The sequence below is a fragment of the Rhinoraja longicauda genome, chromosome 33, assembly GCF_053455715.1.
Source record: "Rhinoraja longicauda isolate Sanriku21f chromosome 33, sRhiLon1.1, whole genome shotgun sequence".
NCBI lineage: Eukaryota > Metazoa > Chordata > Chondrichthyes > Rajiformes > Arhynchobatidae > Rhinoraja > Rhinoraja longicauda.
Window position 1 is genome coordinate 26,620,531 of NC_135985.1, and position 27,169 is coordinate 26,647,699.

The 27,169-nt window shown below is 48.4% G+C and overlaps 1 protein-coding gene across 1 annotated transcript in view; it reads left to right on the plus strand.

Annotated features, from left to right (window-relative positions):
• The window catches only part of LOC144609086 (NT-3 growth factor receptor-like), a 682,437-nt gene that overhangs the window by 634,816 nt on the left and 20,452 nt on the right, over positions 1-27,169 (plus strand). The window contains exon 14 of the mRNA XM_078427465.1: positions 18,788-19,028. Coding sequence (XP_078283591.1) covers positions 18,788-19,028 — 241 coding nt within the window. The remainder of the gene's footprint in view (positions 1-18,787; positions 19,029-27,169) is intronic.

The following is a 27,169-nucleotide window of genomic DNA, read 5'->3' on the forward strand; positions in this document are numbered from 1 at the left end:
CTGCGGTCCCAGCACCGAGCCTTGCGGTACCCCACTAGTTACTGCCTGCCATTCTGAAAGGGACCCATTTATCCCCACTCTTTGCTTTCTAAACTGTCAACCAATGCGTCCACAATTTCTAGCGCCACCTCCTTAAGTACCCTGGGATGCAGACCATCAGGCCCTGGGGATTTATCAGCCTACAGTCCCATCAGTCTACCCAACACCATTTCCTGCCTAATGTGGATTTCCTTCAGTTCCTCCGTCACCCTAGGATCTCTGCCCACTAGAACATCTAGGAGATTGCTTGTATCTTCCTTAGTGAAGACAAAGTACCTGTTCAACTCGTCTGCCATTTCCTTGTTTCCCATAATAAATATCCCCCGTTTCTGTCTTCAAGGGACCCACATTTGCCTTGACTATTTTTTTCCTATTTACATACCTAAAAAAGCTTTTACTATCCTCCTTTATATTATTGGCTAGTTTACCCTCGTACCTCATCTTTTCTCCTCGTATTGCCTTCTTAGTCATCTTCTGTTGCTCTTTAAAAGAGTCCCAATCCTCTGGCTTCCCACTCTTCTTTGCTTTGTTGTACTTCTGCTCATTTATTTTTATGCTTTCCTTAACTTCCCTTTCTCGGGTGCCTCTTACTCCCCTTAGAATCTTTCCTTCTCTTTGGGATAAATTGATCCTGCAACTTCTGCATTATTCCCAGGAATACCTGCCATTGCTGTTCCACCGTCTTCCCTGCTAGGGCCTCCTTCCAGTCAATTCTGGCCAGCTCCTGCCTCATGCCTCTGTAATCCCCTTTGCTATACTGTAATACTGACACTTCCGATTTTCCCTTCTCCCTCTCAATTTGTAGAGTAAAATTTATCATATTGTGATCACTGCATCCTAATGGCTCTTTTACCTCGAGTCCCCTTATCAGATCAGGTTCATTACACAACACTAAATCCAGAATTGCCTTCTCCCTAGTAGGCTCTGGTAGAAGCTGTTCTAAGAATCCATCACGGAGACACTCCACAAACTCTCTTTCCTGGGGTCCATTACCAACCTGATTTTCCCAGTCTACCTGCATGTTGAAATCTCCCATAACCACCGTAGCATTACATTTGCGACATGCCAATTTTAGCTCCTCATTCAACTTGCACCCTATGTCGAGGCCACCCCCTCTGCCCACCTGTCTGTCTTTTCTATATGTTGTGTACCCCTGAATATTCAGTTCCCAGCCCTGGTTCCCTTGTAGCCATGTCTCAGTGATTCCCTTCGGCCCACCGAGTCCATGCCAACCAGCGATCACACTAGCAGTATCCTACAGTGCTAGTCACTGGTCAGCTGTGTTGCGAAAGTAAAAAAAGTAAATGTAATAAGAAAAGGAATTATTCCTGATGCCTGCCCAATATTTATCATCTGGTCATCACTGTTGGTGTCTCACCTGATGCCACATTACCTGTGGAACAGTAGCAGACACACTCCAGGGACCATGCCACTGACTGCATAGTGCTCAACATAATTCTCTCTTTGCCCTTCTACATTACGAGGAACAGATGAATCTTAATCCTGGCCAATATTTACTTTTCAATCAACATTAATAATAGACAGATTATATGCTCATTATCTCAAAGCACAAATCAAAAATCAAACACCACAAATGCTACAAGTTCAAAATAAAAACAAGGGCTGCTGGAAATAGCCAGAAAGTCAGGCAGCATCTGTGAGGGAGAAACAGTTAACATTTCAGGAGGATGGGATGGAAGGTTTTCCCTCCACAGATGCTGCCCGGTGAAAAGCTTTTCACTGAGCCTCGGCACACGTGACAATAAACTAAACTCAACTCAACTAATTCAAGCATTTCCTGTTTTAATTCATTATCGCAGTTTAGATTGCGAGGCGTTACTAAATTAAAATGTAACCCGAGACAAACTATAGAACAGTGTAGCACAGGAACGGGTCAAAGGAAGTAGCAGCAGATGCTGGTTTACACAGAACCTGGCCCTTCAGTCCACAGTCCATGTGAACATGATGCCAAGATTAACTAATCTCCTCTGCCTGCACATGATCCACATCCCTCCATTCCCTGCATATCCAGTTTTAGTTTAGTTTGGTTTAGAGATACTGCGCAGGAACAGGCCCTTCTGCCCATCGAGTCCACGCCGACCAGCAATCCCCACACAACAATACTACCCTACACACACTAGGGACAATTTACACATACACCAAGCCAATTAACCCACAAACCTGTAGGTCTTTGGAGTGTGGGAGGAAACAGAAGATCTCGGATTAAACCCACGCGGTCACGGGGAAAACGTACAAACTCCGTACAGACAGCACCCGTAGTCGGGATGGAACCCGGGTCCCCATCGCTGCAAGCACTGTTGTGCCACCGTGACGCCCATGTGTAGCATCTGCCTCCACCTCCACCCCTGGAAACACATTCCAGGCACCCAGCAACCTTTATGTTAAAACATGCCCAGGACATCTCCTTTAAACTTTGCCTCTCTCACCGTCAAGCTAGTCTCCACCCCAGGAAACTGGTTCCGTCTATCCAGCCTATCGATGCCTCTCGTAATTTTATATACCTCAATCAAATCTTCCCTCTAACAGAGCAATTCAAGGGGGGGGAGCTGGCAGAGAGGAGGGGCAGGACAAAGCCTGGCAGGCAACAGCTGGATACAGCAGAGGGGAGATTTTGATGGGCAGATGGGCAGATGGTTGGACAAAGGCCAAATATGAACCCATGGAGAGGGACATATTGTGCTGCAGTCCAGGCAAAAACATACTGGTTAAAAAAAAAGACATCAAGTGTTGGAGTGGATCAGGCAACATCTTTGGAGAACATGTATAGGTGACATTTCAGGTAGAGACCCTTCTTCAGACCAGTGTTGAGATTAGAGGAAGTGCAGTGTCTCTCTGTCTCACCCGGAAGAACTGCTGGGGTCCCTGGATAGAGTCGAGGGAGGAGGAATAGGGGCAGGTGTTACTTCTCGTTTTCACCCTACAAACAGCTTACAATGGCCTGTTTCCTTTATCATTGCTACTTTTTTGCATATCTTTCATTCATTGTTCTTTATCTCTCTACATTATCGTCTATATCTCTCATTTCCCTTTTCCCTAACCAGTCTGAAGAAGGGTCTCGACCCGAAATGTCACCCATTCCTTCTCTCCAGAGATTCTGCCTGTCCCGCTGAGTTACTCCAGCTTTTTGTGTCTATCTTTGGTTTAAACCAGCATCTGCAGTTCCTTCTTACACTGTGCCATTTATCCGCCCATTTCATTTTAACACTGTGATTATTATAATTTACGATTTTACTAATTTATAAATTAACAGGGAAGTGAATGAAAGCAATTTGATTGTCACCCTCAGGGGTCACTGCAGCTCGCGTACTGAATTTGGCGTATCCTTTAAATAGAGACACAAAATGCTGGAGTAACTCAGCGGGATAGGCAGCATCTCTGGAGAGAAGGAATGGGTGACATTTCGGGTCGAGACCCTTCTTCCGATTGAGAGTCAGGGGAGAGGAAGAGGTCTGAAGAAGTCTGAAGAGATGCTGCCTGACCTGTGTAGTTACTCCAGCATTTTGTGTCTATCTTTGGTTTAAACCAGCATCTGCAATGTGTTACTTCCTGCACATTGGGGTATCCTTCTTCTGTTTAGTTTTATTGTAGGCACACAGCATGGAAGCAGGCCCTTCAGGCCGCTGAGTCCACGCTGATCATACTAGTCCTATGTCATCCCATTTTCTCATCCACACAAGGCACGATACACGCACGTCTTTGGGATGTGGGAGAAAACCGGAGCACCCGGTGGAAACTCACATGATCACGGGGAGAACGTGCAAACTCCACACTGTCAGCACCTGAGTCAGGATCAGTGTCTGGAAAAAACGTGAAGAAGGTTTCAAAAGGCTGATGAATGGTCCCGACTCAAAACGTCACCTATCTATGTTCTCCAGGGATGCTGCCTGAGTTACTCCAGCACTTTGTGTCTTTTCATGGAATGGTGCATTGGGAAGGGAAGGACTCCCTGGATATTATTCTGAATAAGGGTCTCAACCCGAAACGTCACCTTCTCTCCAGGGATGCTGCCTGTCCCGTTGAGTTACTCCAGCTTTTTATGTCTATCTTCCCTGAATATTATAATTGCTGGGATAAATTGCAATGGCTGAGTAATTAGTCAATATTTGCAGGCACCTGGAGGAAGTGAGAGCTATGAAACAAGGCGGGAATGTGTGGAGTCTGCAGAAGTGAAAATAACAATCCCGTATGCTGTCCTACCAACTCAATCCATTCTCTCCACAGCTTGTGTGTCAGTGCAAAAGGTCGGCTTTTCATTGCTTATTGTGTTCGGTGGATATATTCAACCATAAAGGTGACCGATGTACAGGAACAGCCTCTTTAATTTAAAACAGCCTTCCTTTAGGGATTTAAGCTGTGCTGAGTGCTTTGTGTTGCTGCCGTACTTCACTGATCCTGCTGAGAAGCCACTAGATCACACCAGCTCAGTGGCCCATGCAGTTGTCACTGGGAAACAATGGCCACACATTACAGTGTCGCCGCTGATGGAGGGCAGGAGGCAGTGAGTCGTTCCCTGCTGGAATTGGGTGTCAGGTGAGAAATAAATAAACATGCTGGCTGCTTATAGGCCAGGGAGTGAGGAGAGTAAGTGAGAAGTCAAAGGTGGCTGGCTGAAGAAAGGTCTCGACCCCAAACGTCACCTATTGCTTTTCTCCAGAAGATGCTGCCTGTCCTGCTGAGCTACCCCAGCATTTTGTGTCTATCCTCTGTGTAAACCAGCATCTGCAGTTCCTTCCTACACAAAGGTCAAAGGCAACTGGCTGACATGTACCACACACGCAATGTAAGACACACCACTCTGATTGGCAATCGCTGGAGTTATTGACAGCTGGTAGAGCCACTCCCAGTATAGGGACCTGACCTCTGGAGCTGCCTGCATGGAGTTCACTACATGGGATTCCTCGGCATGCTCTGGTTCCTCCCACATCCCAAAGACATGTGGGTCTGTAGGTTAATTGGTCCTCTGTAAATTGCCTCTGGTATAAGGGGAGTGGATGTGAAAGTGGGATCATATAGAACTAGTGTGAACGGGTGCTGGCTGGTCGGCGTGGTCTTGGTGAACTGTAGGCCCATTTCCATGCTGTATCTCAAACATAAAGCACCTGTAAGTGGTAAATATTCTGCATTTTGTTTTTAGTTTATTTTAGAGATATAGCACGGAAACAGGCCCTTCGGCCCACCCAGTCCCCGCTGACACTCGATCCCTGCACATTAATACTATCCAACACACACTAGGGACAATTTTTACATTTACTCCAAGCCAAATTATCTACAAACCTGTATGTCTTTGGAGTGTGGGAGGAAACTGAAGATCTCGGAGAAAACCCGCACAGGCCATGGGGAGAAGGTACAAACTCCGTACAGACGGCGCCCGTAGTCAGGATCAAACTCGCAACTCTACCGCTGTGCCACCGTGCCGCCCTGGTCTGGGCGTGTTTTGTTGTGGTGGGGGTTGTTGGGAGGGGGGGCGACGGGTGTGTGAGGGGCCGGTGTGGGCGGGGTCAGGCATGGGGGGCCATGTGTGGGAGGGGCCAGGTATGGGAGGGGCCAGGCGTGGGAGGGGCCAGGTGTGGGCAGGCCAGTTCTGGGAGGGGCCTGGTGTGGACAGGGCTTGGTGTGGGAGGGGCCAGGCGTGGGAGGGGCCAGGTGTGGGATGGGCCAGGCATGGGAGGAGCCAGGTGTGGGAGGGGCCAGGCATGGGCGGGGCCAGGTGTGGGCAGGCCAGGTGTGGGAGGGGCCTGGTGTGGACGGGCCTTGGTGTGGGAGGGGCTGTGTGGGCTGGGCCAGATGTGGGCGTGCCAGGCGTGAGGGGGCCAGATGTGGGAAGGAGCAGGTGTGGGGGACAGGTGTGGGAGGGGCCAGGTGTGGGTGGGGCCAGATGTGGGGAGGACTGTGTGGGCGGGGCAGGTGTGGGAGGGGTCATAGGTGAGAGTGGTCATGGGTGGGAGGGGCCAGGTGTTGGAGGGGCCAGGTGTGGGAGGGGCCATAGGTGGAAGGGGCAGGTGAGAGGGCGCAGGTGTGGGAGAGGCCGGGTGTGAGGGGGCAGGTGTGCGGGAGGGGCAGATGTGGGAGGGGCTGTGTGGGGGATGGGTGTGGGAGGGGCCATATTTGGGAGGGGCAGATGTGGGAGGGGCCATGTGTGGGCGAGCCAGGTATAGGCGGGGTCAGGTGTGGGGGGCGGGGCTTGCTTGCATCATCAGAGTGCTGTCACCTTGGCTGATGGGTGACTCTGGGGTCCCTCATGTTATTCGGCTCAGAGTGAGAATGGAGGATGAGGAACCTTTTCCCCAGCGTGAAATAATGAAGGACAAGATGAGAGGGGCAAAATTGATGTGAGGGGATAGACAAAAGCTGGAGTAACTCAGTGGGACAGGCAGCATCTCTGGAGAGAAGGAATGGGTGGCGTTTCAGGTCGAGACCCTTCTTCTGATGCTGCCTGTCCCGCTGAGTTACTCCAGCATTTTGTGTCTATCTTTAGTGTAAACCAGCATCTGCAGTTCCTTCATACACATTAATGTGAGAGGCACAGAGAGTGGTGGGGACCTGGAACGCACTGTCAGGGGTGGTGGTGGAAGCAGATACGAGAGGGGCATTCATGAGGGTTTTCGATAGGCACAGGGAAATGCAGGGATACATTGTGGGCCGAAGGGCCTGTTCCTGTGCTGTGCGGTTCCATTTTCTATTGGACTCATTACTTTTATGTCATGTGCAGAGATCAGGAAACAATATCTCCTGGCTATATTGTATGGGACAGCCAATTACCGGTATAAGCATATGTTATCCAGTCCAGTTTTTCTTTCCCTCCTCTCCTGGTTTCTCCCTTGATCAATCCTCATCACACCCAGCTTCCATGCTCCCTTGTCCTGCCTGCAGCCCCCCCCCCCCCCCCCCCCCCACCAAACGTTTCGCTGTTGCTGTGGGCAACGTCTTCTCATCATGGCCGAGACTTTGCTTTCCCAAACATTCCTCCATTTTTCTTTCTATTCCAATGTTTGCATCAACAGGTATATCACACAGAAACAGGGCACCTTGTGACGATCTCCTGTGGTCAACCTGTTTCCCTTTGAAAAATGGGAAACCCATGAGCATGTGGCAGTGTTGGCAGCAACACAGGACCACGGGCCCTGTGATCAAACCTACCATTCGGAAGCGGAAGTGGCGGTGCCTAACGGCTGCGGCTCGCTAGCTGTCTGTTCGTCTTTTTTCCTTTTTTTTTGTTGTGTGTCGGTGTTTGGATGGGTTTTGTATTTGTTTTTGGTTGTGTATGTGTGGGGGGTGGTGGTGTGGGTGGGGGGTGGCGGGGGGGGGTGAGGGAAACTTTTCTCTTCCTCACGGCGCGGGGTGCGGCTCGGCTGCGGGGCCTAACATCGCCCGGTGCGGCTCGGCCGCTGGACTTTACATCGCCCGGTGCGGCTTGGCCGCTGGACTTAACATCGCCCGGTGCGGCTCGGCTGCGGGACTTTACATCGCTGGTGCGGCTCGACCACGGGACTTTTCATCGCTGGTGCGGCTCGGCTGCGGGACTTTACATCGCCCGGTGCGGCTCGGCTGCGGGACTTAACATCGCCCGGTGCGGCTCAGCTGCGGGACTTAACATCGCCCGGTGCGGCTCGGCTGCGGGACTTTACATCGCTGGTGTGGCTCGGCCACGGGACTTAGCTGCGCAAGGCTTGGTCGCGGGGCCTTTCATCGCCCGGCTTGGCCGCGAGACGTTTCAGCGCCCGGTGCGATTCGGCCGGGGGGACTTCCATCCCCTTGCGGGGACTGTGCGGGTCGGTCGGGACGAGCTGTCTGTCCGTGGGCGTGGGGAAGAGAGTGGAAGTTTTGTTGCCTCCATCACAGTGAGGGGGTGTTTGGAGTCACTGTGATGGACGTTTGTGTTGGGGCTATGTGTCTTGTGTTCTTTTTTTCTATGACTGCTATGTAGTTTCGTTCGGTACTTCGGTACCGAATGACAAATAAAGCTCTGTTATACTGTTATACTGTTATTCAGGTAGATCAACACAGGACCTCGGGCACGGTGATCAAACCTACCATTCAGGTAGATCAACACAGGACCACGGGCCCTGTGATCAACACAGGACCACGGGCCCTGTGATCAAACCTACCATTCAGGTAGATCAACACAGGACCACGGGCCCGGTGATCAAACCTACCATTCAGGTAGATCAACATAGGACCACGGGCCCTGTAGATTAACACAGGACCACGGGCCCTGTAGATCAACACAGGACCACGGGCCCGGTGATCAAACCTACCATTCAGGTAGATCAACACAGGACCACGGGCCCTGTAGATTAACACAGGATCACGGGCCCTGTAGATCAACACAGGACCACGGGCCCGGTGATCAACACAGGACCACGGGCCCTGTGATCAAACCTACCATTCAGGTAGATCAAGACTGGCCAACAGCTTGCATTTACCCACATTTGTTTCACATCCCATGGCACGGTGGCGAGGCGGTAGTTGCTGCCTTACAGCACTTGCAGGGCCAGAGATGTGGGTTCGATCCTGACTATGGGTGCTGTCTGTACGGAGTTTGTACGTTCACCCCGTGACCACGTGGGTTTTCTCCGAGATCTTTGATTTCCTCCCACACTCCAAAGACGTGCAGGTTAATTGCTTGGTATAAATGTAAATTGTCCCTAGTGCGTGTTGGATAGTGTGAATGTGCGGGGATCGCTGTTCAGCACAGACTCGGTGGGCCAAAGGGCCTGTTTCCGCGCTGTATCTGTAAAGTAAACTGAACTAAACTAAAGCCCTTAATATCTATACTGCAAACAACAATATGGGTGACTGGTGGTGTTGGGGTTCTGCTACATTATATGTTAATGATCTGGTTGTTGGAATTGATGGCTTTGTTGCCAAGTTTGCAGGTGGTACAAAGATAGGTGAAGGGGCCGGTAGTGTAGAGGAAGCAGGGAGGCTGCAGAAGGACTTGGGCAGGTGGGGAGAGTGGGTAAAGAGTGGCAGATGGAATACAGCGTACCAAAGTGTGTGGCCATGCAACTGTGGCAAAGGTCAACATTTGCATGTACAGTACTTTTCACGGAATAAGATTCAGAGTTCTATGACCAGTTGCGTGTGCAAATGTAATTGCACCCCTAAAAGACTTTCGGGATTATGGCCCCATGTTGCACATCCCCCACCTGAAGAATCACATCACCATCACATCAAACCTGGTAATCATTCTAAGTACCTCACTCATGTTCTCCAATCTAGAGGTTGTGAGAGTCGATGTAAATCAAGCAAGCTCTGCCTCGCCACTCTCTGCTCAACCCGTTTTATATTCCTCCGTTCTCTGCAACCACTTTCACGGAAAATTAAATGCTATTTGGAAGATCTTGTGGTTTGATTATGAAGTATGGTTTGATCAGGAATAAGTATGGTTGGTTAACAGAAAAAATTGTTAGGTTTCACCTAAAATAATTTCAGAGGAGTGCGGAGAAATGAACAGGAGGTACAGCCCCAGGAAAGCTTCTAAAGGCACATTGATTTCGGCATAAGTGTTGTATGAAATAAAGAAATTGCTTGGTCCCGTCTAGCAGCCTATTGAACTGATCAGCAGATAGGTGGATGATAAAGATTCCAGAGTGTTAAGAGCAAGTATTTTTGTGCGTTGTCTGGGAAACATTACTCACACAGCCAACGGCACCAGATTAAATGGTTATTGATGTGACATCCTTGGAGAAAAGCCATCATGTCTGTGGAAAGACAATCACTCCTTTCAGAATAATTAATGTAAAATGCGAGATGTTCTTCATGTGATAAGATGCTATACAAATGCAAGTCTAAAAAGTGACTTCATTTGCATGCTATCGTGGGACCTTTGCTTCCGGGCAGTAAATGGTGAGGACTTTAGCTTAGAGATACAGCACAGAAACAAGCCCTTCAATCCAACCAGTGATCCCTGTGCACTATCCGACACACTAGGGACAATTTACAATCTTTACCGAAGACAAACCTGTATGTCTTCGGAGTTTGGGAGGTAACCGGAGCACCCGGAGAAAACCCACGTGGTCCCAGGGTGAATATACAAACACTGTACAGACATCTCGACCCGAAAAGTCACCCACTCCTTCTCTCCAGAGATGCTGCCTGTCCCACTGAGTTACTCCAGCTTTTTGTGTCTGTCTTCGGTTTAAACCAGCATCTGCAGTTCTTGCTTACACCCCTCGTCAGGATCAAACCCGGGTCTCTGGCGCTGTCAGGCAGCAGCTCTACTGCTGCACCACCGTGCTGCCCCGACTTAAAATAATGAAAAATAGCTGGAGCAATCTGGGATCATCCCTTCTAGTTAAACTGATTTGCTTTATTCGGCCAACAAATAGTCTGCGTAATAGAGAGTGAGCGTGCAAATTCCATCTGATGGCAGCTCTCTGCTTGAGAACTCTCACTGACACAGAATCATTCCATCATCCAGTGGAGGCAACAAAGAGGAACACTCAAATCAACAGTAGATAGGGCATGGAATTACTTTTTCAAAGTTTCTATTAACCAACATGACTAACCAAAAGAAAAGTCTGAACTATCTGGTTTATTTCATTCAGTTGTTTCTCACCTCCAGTTCCCTCCCCTCTACTTTCAGTCTGAAGTAGGGTCCCGACACGAAATATCACCCATCCTTTCTCTCCAGAGATACTTCCTGACCCTCTGAGTTACTCCAGCACTTTGTGTCTACCTTAGATACATCTGAGAGTTGTACATGATGCTCAACAATAGTAGAGGTGGTGTAGGTGAGCAGGTGTGAGGTGTGCCGGGGCAGAGATGTTCAGAGTGAAAAACCCTTTTGTTGCTCACTTGGACAATGTAGCAGGCAACCTTGGTGAAAGATCAGAACAGTTCACCCCTCTTCACCACCACACCACAAAGTAGAAGAGCTCTCTACAAAATGCTTGGTGTCTTGGAGCCCATTCCATCATTGTCACCTTCAGCAGACCCCTCCACCAAAGTTGCACCTGGGACCTGCCATGGAGTGATGCAGCATAAACACAGGCCCTTCAGTCCAACTTGCCCATGCCGACCAAGATGCCCCAGCAATGCTAGTCCCACCAGCCCATGTTTGGCCCAGATCCTAAATTACAAGAATCATGGAATCATAGAAACTAGGTGCAGGAGTAGGCCATTCGGCCCTTCGAGCCAGCACAGCCATTCAATGTGATAATGGCTGATCATCCACAATCAGTACCCCGTTCCTGCTTTCTCCCGATATCACTTGATTCCATCATGACCTGTTCTCCTGGTCACAGTCCAGGCCATTCCTGAGCTACCTGATGCCTCTGCTGACTGCCAGCGTCCTGTTGCCAAGGTGCACCATTCCAGGTTACGTGATACACAATGCACACTGGAAAAGTCCCATCGATTTTCCACCAGCTCAATAAAAAAACATGAACTACATGATTGAACTTCTCAGCTTTTGTTTGCAAGTCGTGTAAACTGATGTCCCAGAGAAGTTGTACAGGGAAGTTGCTTCTTTCAATGATGTGGTACTGGGCAGCCACAGTACTGCCCTTGGCAATGTAACTATTAGTAATACGTGCAGCAATGCTAAATATTGGATCTGAATTGAACATCAGTGGTTAGTTGTATTGCGTTGCACAGACTGCAGTAATGTGGTTATTTATTCAGCACACATTGCCTAGAAAATACAACAGTTGGAGTTTAGTTTATTGTCACGTGTGCCGAGTTACAGTGAAAATCTTTTGTTGCGTGCCAACCAGAAAAGGCAATACATGATTACAATCGAGCCATTCATAGTGCACAGATACATAATAAAGAGAATAACGTGAATAATGCTTTGTGCAAGATAACCCAGTACAGCACAGGAACAGATCCATCCACCCACAATGTCTGTGTTGAACATGATTTTTAATTTAGTTTAGTAATACAGGCCCTTCGTTCCACCGAGTCTGCACCGACCAGCGATCCCCACACATTAACACTACCCTACACACACTAGGGACAATTTTACATTTACCAAGCCAAGTAACCTACAAGCCTGCACGTCTTTGGAGTGTGGGAGGAAACCGAAGATCTCGGAGAAAACCCACGCAGGTCACTGGGAGAACGTACAAACTCCGTACAGGCAAGCACCCGTAGTCAAGAACGAACACGGGTCTCTGGCGCTGTAGGCAGTAGCTCTACTGCTACGACACCACGCCACCCTTAACCTGATGCTAAGTTAAATAAATCTCTCTGCCAGCTCACGAACCATATCCCTGCCTATCTAAAAGCTTCTGAAGCACCACCTCTGGCAGCGTGTTGCAAGCACCCACGACCCGCTGTGTCAAAGACACGTCTCATTTAAACTTTCGCCTGTGATCTTCAAGCTGTGCCCTCTAGTCTTTCACATTTAGACAGGCGTTTATTGCAGCTAATAAATATGAATAATTCTACCTCAGGATGGTCAATTAACAAATTTCCATGAGTGAAGCTGAGGGTCTTTGAACAGTACAGAATCCGTTTTTGGTCGACCTCGCTCCCTGTTTCATTCTTTCACTTCCTTCCTTCAGTCATTCATTTAGTTTAGTTTAGAGATTCAGTGGAAAAAAGCCCTTCAGCCCATCGAGTCCACACCGACCAGCAATCCTTGCACATTAACACTATCCTACACGCACTAGAGACAATTTACAATGATACCAAGCCAATTAACCTGCAAACCTATACGTCTTTAAAGTGTGGGAGGAAACCGAAGATCTCTGAGAAAATCCACGCTGGTCATAGAGTCAGAGTGATACAGCGTGGAAACAGGCCCTTCCGCCAAACTTGCCCACAGGAACCAACATGTTCCAGTAGTCCCACCTGCCCGCATTTGGTCCATATCCCTCCAAACATGTACCTGTCTAGCTGTTTCTTAAATGGTGGGTAGATCTGCCTCAACTACCTCCTCTGGCAGCTTTTCCCATACATCCACCTCCCTTTGTGTGAAAAAGATACCCCTCAGATTCTTATCAAATCTTTTCCCCAGAAGTTATCCAGAAGCTGCAATGCCATTTCTCCATGCACGGCACCCCTGCATGCCTTCTGTCCGACACAGCAGTCAGTTCACCAGCCAGCTTTTCAAAAACTTTGCACAACGATGGGACTTTCGGCATGTCACCAGCAGCCCTGAGTTTCCACAGTCCAACGGACTCGCCGAGCCAGCCGTCCGAAGCTAAAACAACTAATGGAGCGTTCGTATCTCACTAAATCTGACGTCTACCTGGACCTACTCAATTTAAGGAACATTGCCAGGGATCCCAGACTGGGTTTCCCAGCCCAGCGACTGCCGTCTCGCCAAACCCGTGCAGCAGCTCATATTTTGCCTGGGCAGCTTACAGCCCAGTGGTATGAATATTGATTTATCTAACTTCAAGTAACCCCTGCATTTCCTCTCTCTCCATCTCTCCCCCACCCAAGTTGCACCAGCTTCTCGTTCTCACCTAACAAACAGCCTGTTTCCTTTATCATTGTTACTTATTTGCATATCGTAGAGCGTAGCGCATATTGCAGAGCATAGAGCTCTGGGGGCTAGTGGAATCAAGGGATATGGTGAGAAGTTGGGCACAGGTTACTGATTGTGGATGGTCACCCATGATCATGATGAATGGTGGTGCTGGCTTGAAGGGCCGAATGGCCTCCTCCTGCACCTATGTTTCTATGTTTCATTTGTTTATTCTATTTCTCTCTACATCGTCTATATCTCTTGTTTCCCTTCCCCCTGACTGTCAGTCTGAAGAATTGTCTCGACCTGAAACATCACCCATACCTTCCCTACAGAGATGCTACCCGTCCCGCTGAGTTATTCCAGCATTTTGTGTCTATCTTTGGTTTAAACTAGCATCTGCAATTCCTTCCTGCACAAACTGAAATGATAAGAGGCCTGTCCCACTTAGGCGTTTTTTTAGGCCACTGCTGGTGACTGCAATAGTCATAGCTGGTCGCCGAAAAACGGCGACTGGACCCCCCCTCCCCCCCACGACAATGTTTACGACAAGCTACATCAACCTACCACCTAGTCGACGTCAAGCTACGGCAAACTACCGACAACCGGCGACCCAATCATCGCGACTTAGGACGTCCACCTATGATCGCACCTACGACAACCTATGACCACACAGGCGGCAACCTACGACAACCGAAGTCAACCTACATTTACCCGCGACAAGTTACAACAAGTTACGACCGTGTCGGCGACAACTGAAGACAATTCACGTCATTTTGGCCTCCGGTTTTGATGCCGGTACCTGCGTAGGTAGTCGCTAATGGAATTCAATGACTAGCACCGGCAACAACCTACATCACCTGGCGACAACCTGGCAACAACCTACGACAGCGCCCCCGTCAGGAGACGTCAAGCTACGATCATTGGCGTCAAACCAACAGTCACCGAAAAATGTTAAACATTTCAAAATCCAGCGGCGACCAGAAAAACGTCATGACTCTTTGGAGACGACTCTCGACCGTACAGGCGACACCCCGGCAACCGCGTGGCGATGGCCTAGTCGCCTGTAGTCGCCTAAACAATCACCTAAGTGGGACAGGGGCTTAACTCTCATTCCATCTCCATAAGTGTTGCCTGACCTGCTGAGTATTTCCGGCATTTATTTTAAAATTTCAGATTACCAGCATCTGCAATTTTTTGCTTCTAGAAAAGATTTATTAGGAATGTTGCCAAACAAACAGTGAAGTTAGTCAAAGGAAAGCTGAGGTTAGACCAAAGAAGGTAAAGATGAGGACAACTTTAAAGGACCCTTTTCATGTGGAGTGGAATGTTACTTGCAGGAATCTTGAGACTTAGTGGATGAAGGCGTCCTTGGCAGAACCATTAAATAATTAATTAGGAGACACAAGGAACTGCAGATGCTGGAATCATGAACAGAAAACAAAGTGCTGGAATAACTCAGTGGTCAGGCAGCATCTGTGGAGATAATGGATAGGTGGTGCTTCAGGGTGGGAGCGTTCTTCAGACTGAAGAAGTGCCCCGACCCAAAACGTCACCTGTCCATTCCTTCCACTGATGCTTGCTGACCCAGAAATGAGTGGGTTAACGTATGATGACCGTTTGACGACACTGGGCCTGTACTCGTTGGAATTTAGAAGAATGTGGGTGGACCTCATTGAAATGTACAGAATAGTGAAAGGCTTGGATAGAGTGGATGTGGAGAGGATGTTTCCACTAGTGGGAGAGTTTAGGACTAGAGGGCACAGCCTCAGAATTAAAGGGCGTTTTAGGATGAAGATGAGGAGGGATATATTTAGTAAGTCTGAAGAAGTGTCTCGACCCGAAATGTCACCCATTCCTTCTCTCCTGAGATGCTGCCTGACCTGCTGAGTTACTCCAGCATTTTGTGAATAAATACCTTCGATTTGTACCAGCATCTGCAGTTATTTTCTTACACTACTTTAGTCAGAGGGTGGTGAATCTGTGGAATTCTTTGCCAGAGAAGGTTGTGGAGGCCGTCAGTGGATATATTTAGGGCAGAGAGAGATAGATTCTTGATTAGTATGGGTGTCAGAGGTTATGGGGATAAGGTAGGAGAATGGGGTGGGGAGGGAGAGATAGATCAGCCATGATTGAATGGAAGAGTAGACTTGATGGGCTGAATGGCCTAATTAATCTCCTATCTGATCTAATGATCTAATGATCTTATGACCCACTGAGTAACTCCTGCACTGTGTTTTGCGTTATAAATATTGAGATTGAATGGTGAAGGAACACAGGAGTGAACTGGCTGGATGATTTCAGATGGATTGATGGATTTCAGATAGTCTCTCTGAGACTATTCAAGTATCCTTTCTCTAGACTACTTTATACTCCTGACAAATGGCTTTGGGTCAGAGGATTGCAGAGACCAGAGGCTGAAGGAACTGCAGATGCTGGAATCTTGTTCGAACACTAAGTGCTGGAGTAACTCAGCAGGTCAGGCAGCATCTGTGGAGGACATGGACAGGCGATGTTTTGGGTCTGGACCCTTCTACAGAGTGGAGAGATACTGTGCGAAGATAACTGATATTGCAACCTGAAGGGAGTGTGCTGGAATTAATGGGCTTATCCTGTTGTTCCAATTGCTTCAGATCGAGACATGCCATAGAACCACAAAAAACAATGGGGACACATCTGTTCATCTTCAGATATTTCCATCAATGATATGGTACCCTCAGGATGTTGAATTGGATATTGTATTCCCTTTTGAGTCCCATTCCTTGCACCCCTCTCAGATCTCCTGTGAGGAGTGGGATGTTTCTGTTTTTTATTCCTCTGGGCACTCATTTTGATGGTTTATTCCAGTGAACCATTTACCATGTAGATTCCAATTTTTCACACGATTGCATGAGATGATCTGTCCCTGGGAATGGGAGAGCGTTTGGAACGTCTCCGTCTGTCCTTGGCGATAATTCAGCCTGATCTCAGCAGGCTCCGTGTCTGCAATTTCACGTTGAAGTCTCATTCCCACAGGCAGTGCTTCTGCTCGTCATGTTCAAGCCCCAGAAAGTGGAAACAAATTGCTGACAATCCTGCGGAGTGCCTTTTTGTGCATTAGGGGCTGGGTTTGTGGTGGCATTTGTACTGTTGATAACATATCCTTTTATTCCAGTCATCAATCTAACATTACACGCAAGTTAACAAACAGGCAGGCAGCCTTCACTGAGCTGTTGCAGAGGGAACAGCACCAGTAGCCCCAGGGATGGTATAAATAGACAGGACAGGACAACTGCAGTGTTTTTGCTTGTGATTATGCTTTCTCATTGAACTAGACCAAGAACTATAGAGTTTAAAGTTCAGAGAAACAGCATGCAAACAGGCCCTTTACCCACTGAGTCCACACTTTACCAGCTCTCGCTCGTTCGCACTGGTTCCATGTTATCCCACTTTCTCAGTCACTCCCTTCGCACGAGAGGCAATTAAGCTACAAACCCACACGTCTTAGGGATGTGGGATGAAACCCACGTGGTCACAGGGAGAACTACACACTGAAATCACCCAAAGTCAGGATCAAACCAGGGGCTCAGAAGCTGATAGGCAACGGCTCTACCAGTTGCCACCGAGGGACAAGGAAGAAATCCCTTGCAGGGAAATGCAGGGGGTGGTGATGTGACTGGGGATGAGGGGTTGTTGAGGAGGGAGGGGAGAGGGAGCCTCACTCTGTGAGCGAGGCAAGGGAGAGGAGGCTTCACTCTCTGTGAGCGAGGCAAGGGAGAGGAGGCTTCACTCTCTGTGAGCGAGGCAAGGGAGAGGAGGCTTCACTCTCTGTGAGCGAGGCAAGGGAGAGGGAGCCTCAATCACTCTGTGAGCGAGGCAAGGGAGAGGAGGCTTCACTCTCTGTGAGCGAGGCAAGGGAGAGGGAGCCTCACTCTGTGAGCGAGGCAAGGGAGAGGAGGCTTCACTCTGTGAGCGAGGCAAGGGAGAGGAGGCTTCACTCTCTGTGAGCGAGGCAAGGGAGAGGGAGCTTCACTCTGTGAGCGAGGCAAGGGAGAGGGAGCCTCACTCTGTGAGCGAGGCAAGGGAGAGGAGGCTTCACTCTCTGTGAGCGAGGCAAGAGAGAGGAGGCTTCATTCTTTATCTGAGTACGGCAGAGGAGAGAGAGCTTTACTGTGAGTGAGACAGGGAGAGGGAGCTTCACTCTGTATCTGAGTGTGCTGGGCCTGGACTCGGCCAGTGTAAGGCCAACCTTGCCCTCACCGTGCTCACTGTGAACCAGTGCTGGACCATTCCTGATATTTCTGGCCCTGACAGCAGCTTGATGGTTATGTGAGGTGAAGGGCAGGATAGTGCACAGATGTGCAGTGGTTAAGATAATGGACCAGTAACCAGAGTTCTGAGCTTCTGATCCTGAACCGTGAGTCCAGTTCCCAGTTCCACATTCATCTTATTTTCTTTATTCTCCCCTCATTCTCATCAACTCCCCCCAGAGTTTACCCCTCCTCCACACGAGGCAATTAACCTACTGATCCACATGTGATGAGGAAACAAATTACTGGCTAGAAACTCACTCAGCCACAGGGAGAATGTGCAAACTCCACACAGACAGCACCGGAGTCTAAGTTCGAAGCTGGGTCTCTGTTGCTGTGAGGCAGCGACTCTACCCGCTACGCCAGTGCCATACTCCTGAAGTTGTCCTGAAACATAGTTTACTCTCTGGCGAGGGAAGGGCACCTGCCAACCTGCCCTACTTGGTTGGCACGTCACTGCACACCTAGCAATCTGAGTTAACCGCCTCGTTTCAGTGGTATTTAATTAACACCACTCTCTACATCCCACGAATAAATAGAGATAAAACAGCGGTAGAGTTGTTGCCTTATAGCGAATGCAGCGCCGGAGACCCGGGTTTGATCCTGACTACGGGCGCTGTCTGCACGGAGTTTGTACGTTCTCCCTGTGACCTGCGTGGGTTTTCTCCGAGATCTTTGGTTTCCTCCCACAGTCCAAAGGCGTACAGGTTTGTAGGTTAATTGGCTTAGTAAATGTAAATAAAATTGTCCCTAGTGGGTATAGGATGGTGTTAATGTGCGGGGATCGCTGGTCGGCGTGGACCCGGTGGGCCGAAAGTGCCTGTTTCCATGCTGTATCTCTAAACTAAACTAAACACAATATTTAGTTGCTGGAAGGTATTGATGCAGGGATGGCCTGGTGCATTTGAGGGCTTGTGGAGCACACTCTGTACATTCGCTGCCACCCTCTGTGGGCTGGTGATGTTTAAGTCCGTGCCCAGTGAGTCTAGCCTCTGACTGTGTGCTGCTTCCACAGGGCTCGAGGTCCGGATGCCATGATTCTGGTGGACGGACAGCCGCGGATTAAGGGGGAGATGACCATCGCGCAGATGTTGAACATCGCCACGCAGATCGCCTCGGGCATGGTGTACCTGGGCTCACAACACTTTGTACACAGGGACTTGGCCACTCGTAACTGCCTGGTCGGAGCGAGCGTGCAGGTCAAGATCGGAGACTTTGGAATGTCAAGAGATGTCTACAGTACCGACTATTACAGGGTAGGTACCTCACTCAACACAGGACAGGTACCTCACTCAACACAGGGTAGGTACCTCACTCAACACAGGACAGGTACCTCACTCAACACAGGGTAGGTACCTCACTCAACATAGGACAGGTACCTCACTCAACACAGGACAGGTACCTCACTCAACACAGGGTAGGTACCTCACTCAACATAGGACAGGTACCTCACTCAACATAGGACAGGTACCTCACTCAACACAGGGTAGGTACCTCACTCAACATAGGACAGGTACCTCACTCAACACAGGACAGGTACCTCACTCAACACAGGGTGGGTACCTCACTCAGGACAGGTACCTCACTCAACACAGGGTGGGTACCTCACTCAGGACAGGTACCTCACTCAACACAGGACAGGTACCTCACTCAACACAGGGTGGGTACCTCACTCAACACAGGACAGGTACCTCACTCAACACAGGACAGGTACCTCACTCAACATAGGACAGGTACCTCACTCAACATAGGACAGGTACCTCACTCAACATAGGACAGGTACCTCACTCAACATAGGGTAGGTACCTCACTCAACACAGGGTGGGTACCTCACTCAACACAGGGTGGGTACCTCACTCAACACAGGGTGGGTACCTCACTCAACACAGGGTAGGTACCTCACTCAACACAGGGTAGGTACCTCACTCAACACAGGACAGGTACTTCACTCAACACAGGGTAGGTACCTCACTCAACACAGGGTAGGTACCTCACTCAACACAGGACAGGTACTTCACTCAACACAGGGTGGGTACTTCACTCAACACAGGACAGGTACTTCACTCAACACAGGACAGGTACCTCACTCAACATAGGACAGGTACCTCACTCAACACAGGACAGGTACCTCACTCAACACAGGACAGGTACCTCACTCAACACAGGACAGGTACCTCACTCAACACAGGGTAGGTACCTCACTCAACACAGGACAGGTACCTCACTCAACACAGGACAGGTACCTCACTCAACACAGGGTGGGTACCTCACTCAACACAGGGTAGATACCTCACTCAACACAGGGTAGGTACCTCACTCAACACAGGGTAGATACCTCACTCAACACAGGACAGGTACCTCACTCAACACAGGGTAGGTACCTCACTCAACACAGGACAGGTACCTCACTCAACACAGGACAGGTACCTCACAACACAGGGTAGATACCTCACTCAACACAGGGTAGGTACCTCACTCAACATAGGACAGGTACCTCACTCAACATAGGACAGGTACCTCACTCAACACAGGACAGGTACCTCACTCAACACAGGACAGGTAAGACTGTGCAAAGATGGTCAGCAGGACAGGTACTTCACTGAACACAGGACATTACAGGGTAGGTACCTCATTGACCACAGAACATTACGGGATTAAGCGTGAAGAAGGGTCTCGACCTGAAGCATCATCTATTCCTTTTCTCCAGAGATGCTGCCTGACCCGCTGAGTTGCTCCAGCTTTTTGTGCCCATCTTCAGTTTAAACCAGCATCTGCAGTTCCTTCCTACAAATTATGGGATGAGTCTACCTCATTGTAGATACTTCGTTGACCAGAGCACATTACATGATAGCTAGCTCATTGACCAGAGGACATCATGGGGTTACTACCTCTCTGACCGCAGGTGATTGTAAGTTTATTATCTCACAGACCACGTCATTATGAAGAAGGTATCTGACTGCCCGTAGAACGTGACAGGGAACTTGCTCAGCACAGTGTGTCACCAGTGGGCTGATTCCCTGGCCACTAGTTGTTAATTGGAGGCATCTCACTGACCACAGATGGTGACTGAGTAGATGCCTACTGACCATGGAACACTGCAGACCAAGTGCCTCACTGACCTCTGAGCATCCTAAGGTAGGCGTGTCACCGACCACATGTTATTGAGGAAGAGTAAAGTTGCTGCCAGACATTAGAGGGTAGTTCTGGTCCATTACAGGAAAGATATGAAGGCTTTAGAGACGGTGGAGAAGGTTTACCAGAATGCTGCTGACATTAGAGGGGTTCAGCTACAGGGAGAGGTTGTACAGATTTGGATTTTTTTTCTCTGGAACATTGGAGGTTGAGGGGAGACGTGATGGAAGTATATAACATAATGGATAGGTTAGACAGAACCTGTTCCCCAGGGTGGCAGCGCCCCACACTAGAGGGCATGGCGATAAGGGGAGAGGGAGATGTTTAATGGAGATGTGCAGGATAAGTATTTTACTAGATAGCAGTGGGGCCTGGAACGCATTGCCAGGGGTGGTGGTGGAGGCAGAATCACTGGTGGTGTTTAAGAGGCTTTTCGATAGGCACGTGGAAGTACAGGGGATAGAGGGATATGAATCATGTACAGGCAGATGAGATCAGTTTAACTGTACATCGTGCTCAGCACAAACATCGTGGGCTGAAGGGCCCATTCCTGTACTGTTTGATGTTCTAAACCCCTGCATTTGTAGCCATTGTGTGTGTTGCCTCTCTGAATACCATCATGCCTTCACTGTCAGGCACCTATCGTTAGGTTCAAGATCCAACTGTCCATTGATAGGTTATCTGAAACAATAGCTTCCCTGCACCGTATCCTTAGATATTTCACTGTGACTAATCCTTGAGCCCATCCTCTTTGTTATCTACGCACTGCACCTCTGTGACTGCCCAGCATTGGATCCATTTTCCCATAAGCCAATGGCATCTATCTCTCCCTCTCCTAGTCTTCTCCATACATTCACAGGCATTCAGTGTTGAGTGAAGCAGTGTGCTTAAGTTAAGCACCTTCACACCACCATCTCAGGCTGGGACAGATTATTTGCAACCTCAGCTTCCTCGTGTCCCAGGAGCTAAGGCCCTCACCCTGTATCCTCACTTCTAAATTGATGAAACCACAATTGATGTGTTAGTTACCTACAGATGTCAATATCGATGTGCCTCAGAGAGACACAGAGTATTGGAGTAATTCAGCGGCTCAGGTAGCATCTCTGGAGAAAAAGAATAGGTGTAGTTTTGGGTTGAGACCCTTTTTGAGACTGAAATCTCAATAGACAATAGGTGCAGGAGTAGGCCATTCGGCCCTTCGAGCCAGCACCACCATTCAATGTGATCATGGCTGATCATTCTCAATCAGTACCCCGTTCCTGCCCTCTCCCCATACTCCCTGACTCCGCTATCCTTAAGAGCTCTATCTAGCTCTCTCAAATGCATTCAGAGAATTGGCCTCCACTGCCTTCTGAGGCAGAGAATTCCACAGATTCACAACTCTCTGACTGAAAAAGTTTTTCCTCATCTCCGTTCTAAATGGCCTACCCCTTATTCTTAAACTCTGGCCCCTTGTTCTGGACTCTCCCAACATTGGGAACATGTTTCCTGTCTCTAACGTGTCCAACCCCTTAATAATCTTATACGTTTCGATAAGATCCCCTCTCATCCTTCTAAATTCCAGTGTATACAAGCCTAGTCGCTCCAGTCTTTCAACATATAACAGTCCCGCCATTCCGGGAATTAACCTAGTAAACCTACGCTGCACGCCCTCAATAGAAAGAATATCCTTCCTCAAATTTGGAGACCAAAACTGCACACAGTACTCCAGGTGCGGTCTCACTAGGGCCCTGTACAACTGCAGAAGGACCTCTTTGCTCCTATACTCAACTCCTCTTGTTATGAAGGCCAACATTCCATTGGCTTTCTTCACTGCCTGCTGTACCTGCATGCTTCCTTTCAGTGACTGATGCACTAGGACACCCAGATCTCGTTGTACGTCCCCTTTTCCTAACTTGACACCATTCAGATAATAATCTGCCTTCCTATTCTTACCACCAAAGTGGATAACCTCACACTTATCCACATTAAACTGCATCTGCCATGCATCCGCCCACTCACACAACCTGTCCAAGTCACCCTGCAACCTCATAGCATCTTCCTCACAGTTCACACTACCACCCAGCTTTGTATCATCTGCAAATTTGCTAATGGTACTTTTAATCCCTTCATCCAAGTCATTGATGTATATTGTAAATAGCTGTGGTCCCAGCACAGAGCCTTGCGGCACCCCACTAGTCACTGCCTGCCATTCTGAAAGGGACCCATTTATCCCCACTCTTTGCTTTCTGTCTGTCAACCAATTTTCTATTCATCTCGACCCAAACGTCACCTATTCCTTCTCTCCAGAGATGCTGCCTGACCCACTGAGTTACTCCAGCATTTTGTGTCTATCTTTAGTATAAACCAGCATCTGCAGTTCCCTCCTACATTCAATGTTTCTTTGGTTGGTTGCCCATCCCTTATCTTCGCCAACAATCGAGTTTCAAAATGCTGCTTTGGAACCTGCTCTTGCATCCACATTCACTCATGCATTACCCTTGACCTTGTTAACTCACATTAGTACCAGTTCCCTACAGTCCATATCAACATGGGTATAAACCATTAACTTGCCCTGCTTTGACACTTGTTTGTGTCTGGCCCCTTACACATCTATGAGGTTGGGGGTATGAGGAATGGGGTGAGAGAGAGAAATAGATCAGCCTTGATGGAATAGGGCGGCACGGTGGCGTAACGGTTGAGCTGCTGTCTTGCAGCGCCAGAACTGGGTTTGATCCCGGCTACGGATGCTGTCTGTACGGAGTTTGTACGTTCTCCCTGTGACCACGTGGGTTTTCTCCAAGATGTTCGGTTTCCTCCACATTCCAAAGACATAAGGTTAATTGGCTTGATGTAAATGTAAAATTGCACCTAGTGTGTGCAGGATAGTGTTAGTGTGTGGGGATCGTTGGTGGGCCAAATGGCTTGTTTCCGCACTGTATCTCTAAACTAAACTAAACTATACTATACTAAGTGCAGCACTCGATGGGCTGAATGGCCTAACTCTGCTCCTATGTCGTATGGTCTTATCTCAGTGCATACTCTTCAGGTCCCTCCGTAAACTCTCCACCGTCGAGGCCATCTTTATTATCCGACTTGTTCAGCTACTCTTTCTATTACGTTTATCTTTGGTTTGGCATCAAGCTTTTTATTTAAATTACATTTCTCCGAAGTGCCTCGTAATATCTCCTCCCTTTAAAAAGAAGCATATAAATGTAAAGTTTTATTGCTCCTGCCTTACTGCTAATTTAGCACCGTTTATTACAGTGTAGGTTGTTATGGAAGCCCTTCTTACACCTATTCACGGAGCAGATTACATGCCCATCAACTACATCTCTGCATGGTCTCTCTGTCACTGGGTAACAAGGCAAGTCCACAACAGTTGGTTCTTGACCATGTTATAGTTCTTCCTGTCCTCACCATGACTCTGTCCTCACCATGTAATGGAAAAGATATTGTCAAGCATGAAAGTGTTCAGAGAAGATTTATGAGGATGTTGCCAGGACTAGAGGGTGTGAGCTATAGGGAGAGGTTGAGTAGGCTGGGACCCTATTCCTTAGAGCACAGGAGGATGAAGGGAGATCTTATAAAATTATGTATAAAATCATGAGAGGAATAGATCGGGTAGATGCACAGAATCTCTTGCCCAGAGTGGGGGAATCGAGGACCAGAGGACATAGGTTCATGGTGAAGAGGAAAAGATTTCACAGGAATCTAAGAGGTAACTTTTTCACACAAAGGGTGGTGGGTGTATGGAATAAGCTGCCAGAGGAGGTAGTTGAGCCTGGGACTATCCCAACGTTTAAGAAACAGTTAGACAGGCACATGCATAGGACAGGTTTGAAGGGATATGGACCAAGCGCAGGCAAGTGGGACAATTGTAACTGGGGCATATTGGCCGGTGTGGGCAAGTTGGGCCAAAGGGCCTGTTTCCACACTGTATCACTCTATGACTCTATGACTCTATGACACAGATGAATGGAAAGGAGTTACATGAGCAGAAGACCAGAGTCCATGTCCTCCAGAGATCCCGTGTGACCCACTGACTTACTTCAGTTCTCTGGGAACTGGTGATAGGTTAATTTTTTTTTAATTTGTGGAAAGATCCATCGACAGAAGTCTCCCTCTTGCATCGTAGGGTTTAATTTCCCTGAGGTCCTCATAATCCATAAACCAATGGATTAGTTCAAAACTATTTGGAGAAATAAGGACAGGTTGGTTTTAAACACCGCACTGTTGACTCTTGAATGGACATCATTTCTGTAAATTGACTTTTGTAAATTGTAAATTGTCCCTCGTGTGCAGGATAGTGCTAGTATAGGATGATCGCTGGTCGGCACGGACTCGGTGGGCCAAAGGGCCTGTTCATGTTCATAAGTTGTAGGAGCAGAATTAGGCCATTCAGCCCATCAAGTCTACTCCGCCATTCAATCATGGCTGATCCATCTTTCCCTCTCAACACCATTCTCCTGCCTTTTCCCCATAACCCCTGACACCCATACTAATCAAAAATCTATCAATCTCCACCTTAAAAATATCCTCTGGCAGTTTTCCTCTGTATCTCTAAAGTCTGAAGTCTAAATTACCCCCCACCCTCCCCTTAGGCATCACACAATGCTAGAGTAACTCAGCAGGTCAGGCAGCATCTTGGAGAGAAGGAATGGGTGACTTTTCGGGTCGAGACCTTTCTTCAGACTGATGAGTTTAGCAGCCCACCATCCCGTTAATATTTGGATTCATAATCTGAATGACCTGTGGCTGGGTTTGGAGATCATATAAAAAGGTGAAGACATTTTCAGAGAGTTTTAAAATGTTATCCTGATTTCTCAGCCCATCAATGTCTGTTGCCATAAGGCCCAGTGTTTGTGAAGCTAGTGTTTCACCGGAGGCATCTGCAATGCTGATGCACCACTCAGGAACATGGCACTCTGCTTCAGATGATCTCAGTTGCTCTAGCCTTTCTCTATCATGTTCATAGTGAAAGTCTTCAGGCACACTCCATCTGTATTTGTAAATTCAAAAATCCTAGGAGCAGAATTAGGCCCTTCGGCCCATCAAGTCTACTCCACCATGGCTGATCTATTTCTCCCTCTCAACTCCATTCTCCTGCCTTCTCCACATAACCCCTGACACCCGTATTAATCTATATACTAAAACTCTCGTTTGTTTGTTTGTTTGTTCCTGAACTACAGCCAAAACGGTACACGACAGTGCAACAATTTTAGGCCCACCTTACTCACCGTCATCCCTTTGGTGCTAATGGAAGAAGTGTCATTGAAATCTCTGTTTTTTTAAAAATTTATTCACATTTTAAAGTTTAAATCTATCTCCTAGGGAGGGAGGGGGATGGGAGGACGGGAAGGGGGAGGAGGGAGGGGGATGGAGGGGAGGGGGAGGAGAAGGGGAGGAGGGGAGGGGAAGGAGAAGGGAGGGAGGGGGGGGGAGGGGAGGAGGGGAGGAGGGGGGGAGGAGAGGGTGCTGCACCACTGCAGGAGAGGTTTGGCCCCAACGGGTCCAAGGTCTAGTCAAGAACTAAAGATGCTGAATGAATCCTTTATCGAGTAAAGCATTTTCAAGTGGAAATAATCTCAATCCATGGACTCAAACTCCTGCAGTCCAACAAGGGTGGACGAAGTGCCTATTAACATTCATTGGGCAAAGTCACCTGGGGAAAGCAGCAAGGGAGGAAGCTGAAACATTGTTCTGCAGCTTCAATGAAAACAGAGCAGGCAGGAAACACTCACAGATCAGGCAGTATCTCCAGAAAATGAAGCGCAGTTAACCATTTCAGGCCTGAGACCATCCGAGTCCATTTCAGTTTCTTATAAAGAATCTCAAGCCTGAAGTATTTTAACTTTCTTTCTCTTTCTCCATTTCCGCATTCTGCATCTTGCATTTTGTGGGTTTATTTCAGATTGCCAGTGTAGACAGAGTCATAGAGTCGTACAACATGGAAACAGGCCCTTCGGCCCAACTTGCCCACATCGACCAAAATGTCCCATCTACACTAGTCCCACCTGCCTGTGTTTGGCCCATTTATCTCCAAACCTGTCCGATCGATGTACCTGTTTCATTGTTTGTTAAACGTTGCAATAGTCCCGGTCTCAACTACCTCCTCTGGCAGCTCGTTCCATACACCCAGCACCCTGCATCTGTGGGATTGTTTATGATTGGCATTTGTTTGAGTCATGGCTTTTCCCTTTTGAGATCGATGACGGAGGTCGGTGCAGGCAGCCACCCTCGGGATAGATGTCTCAGGATAAGCCCAGCATCCACTACTGAATAA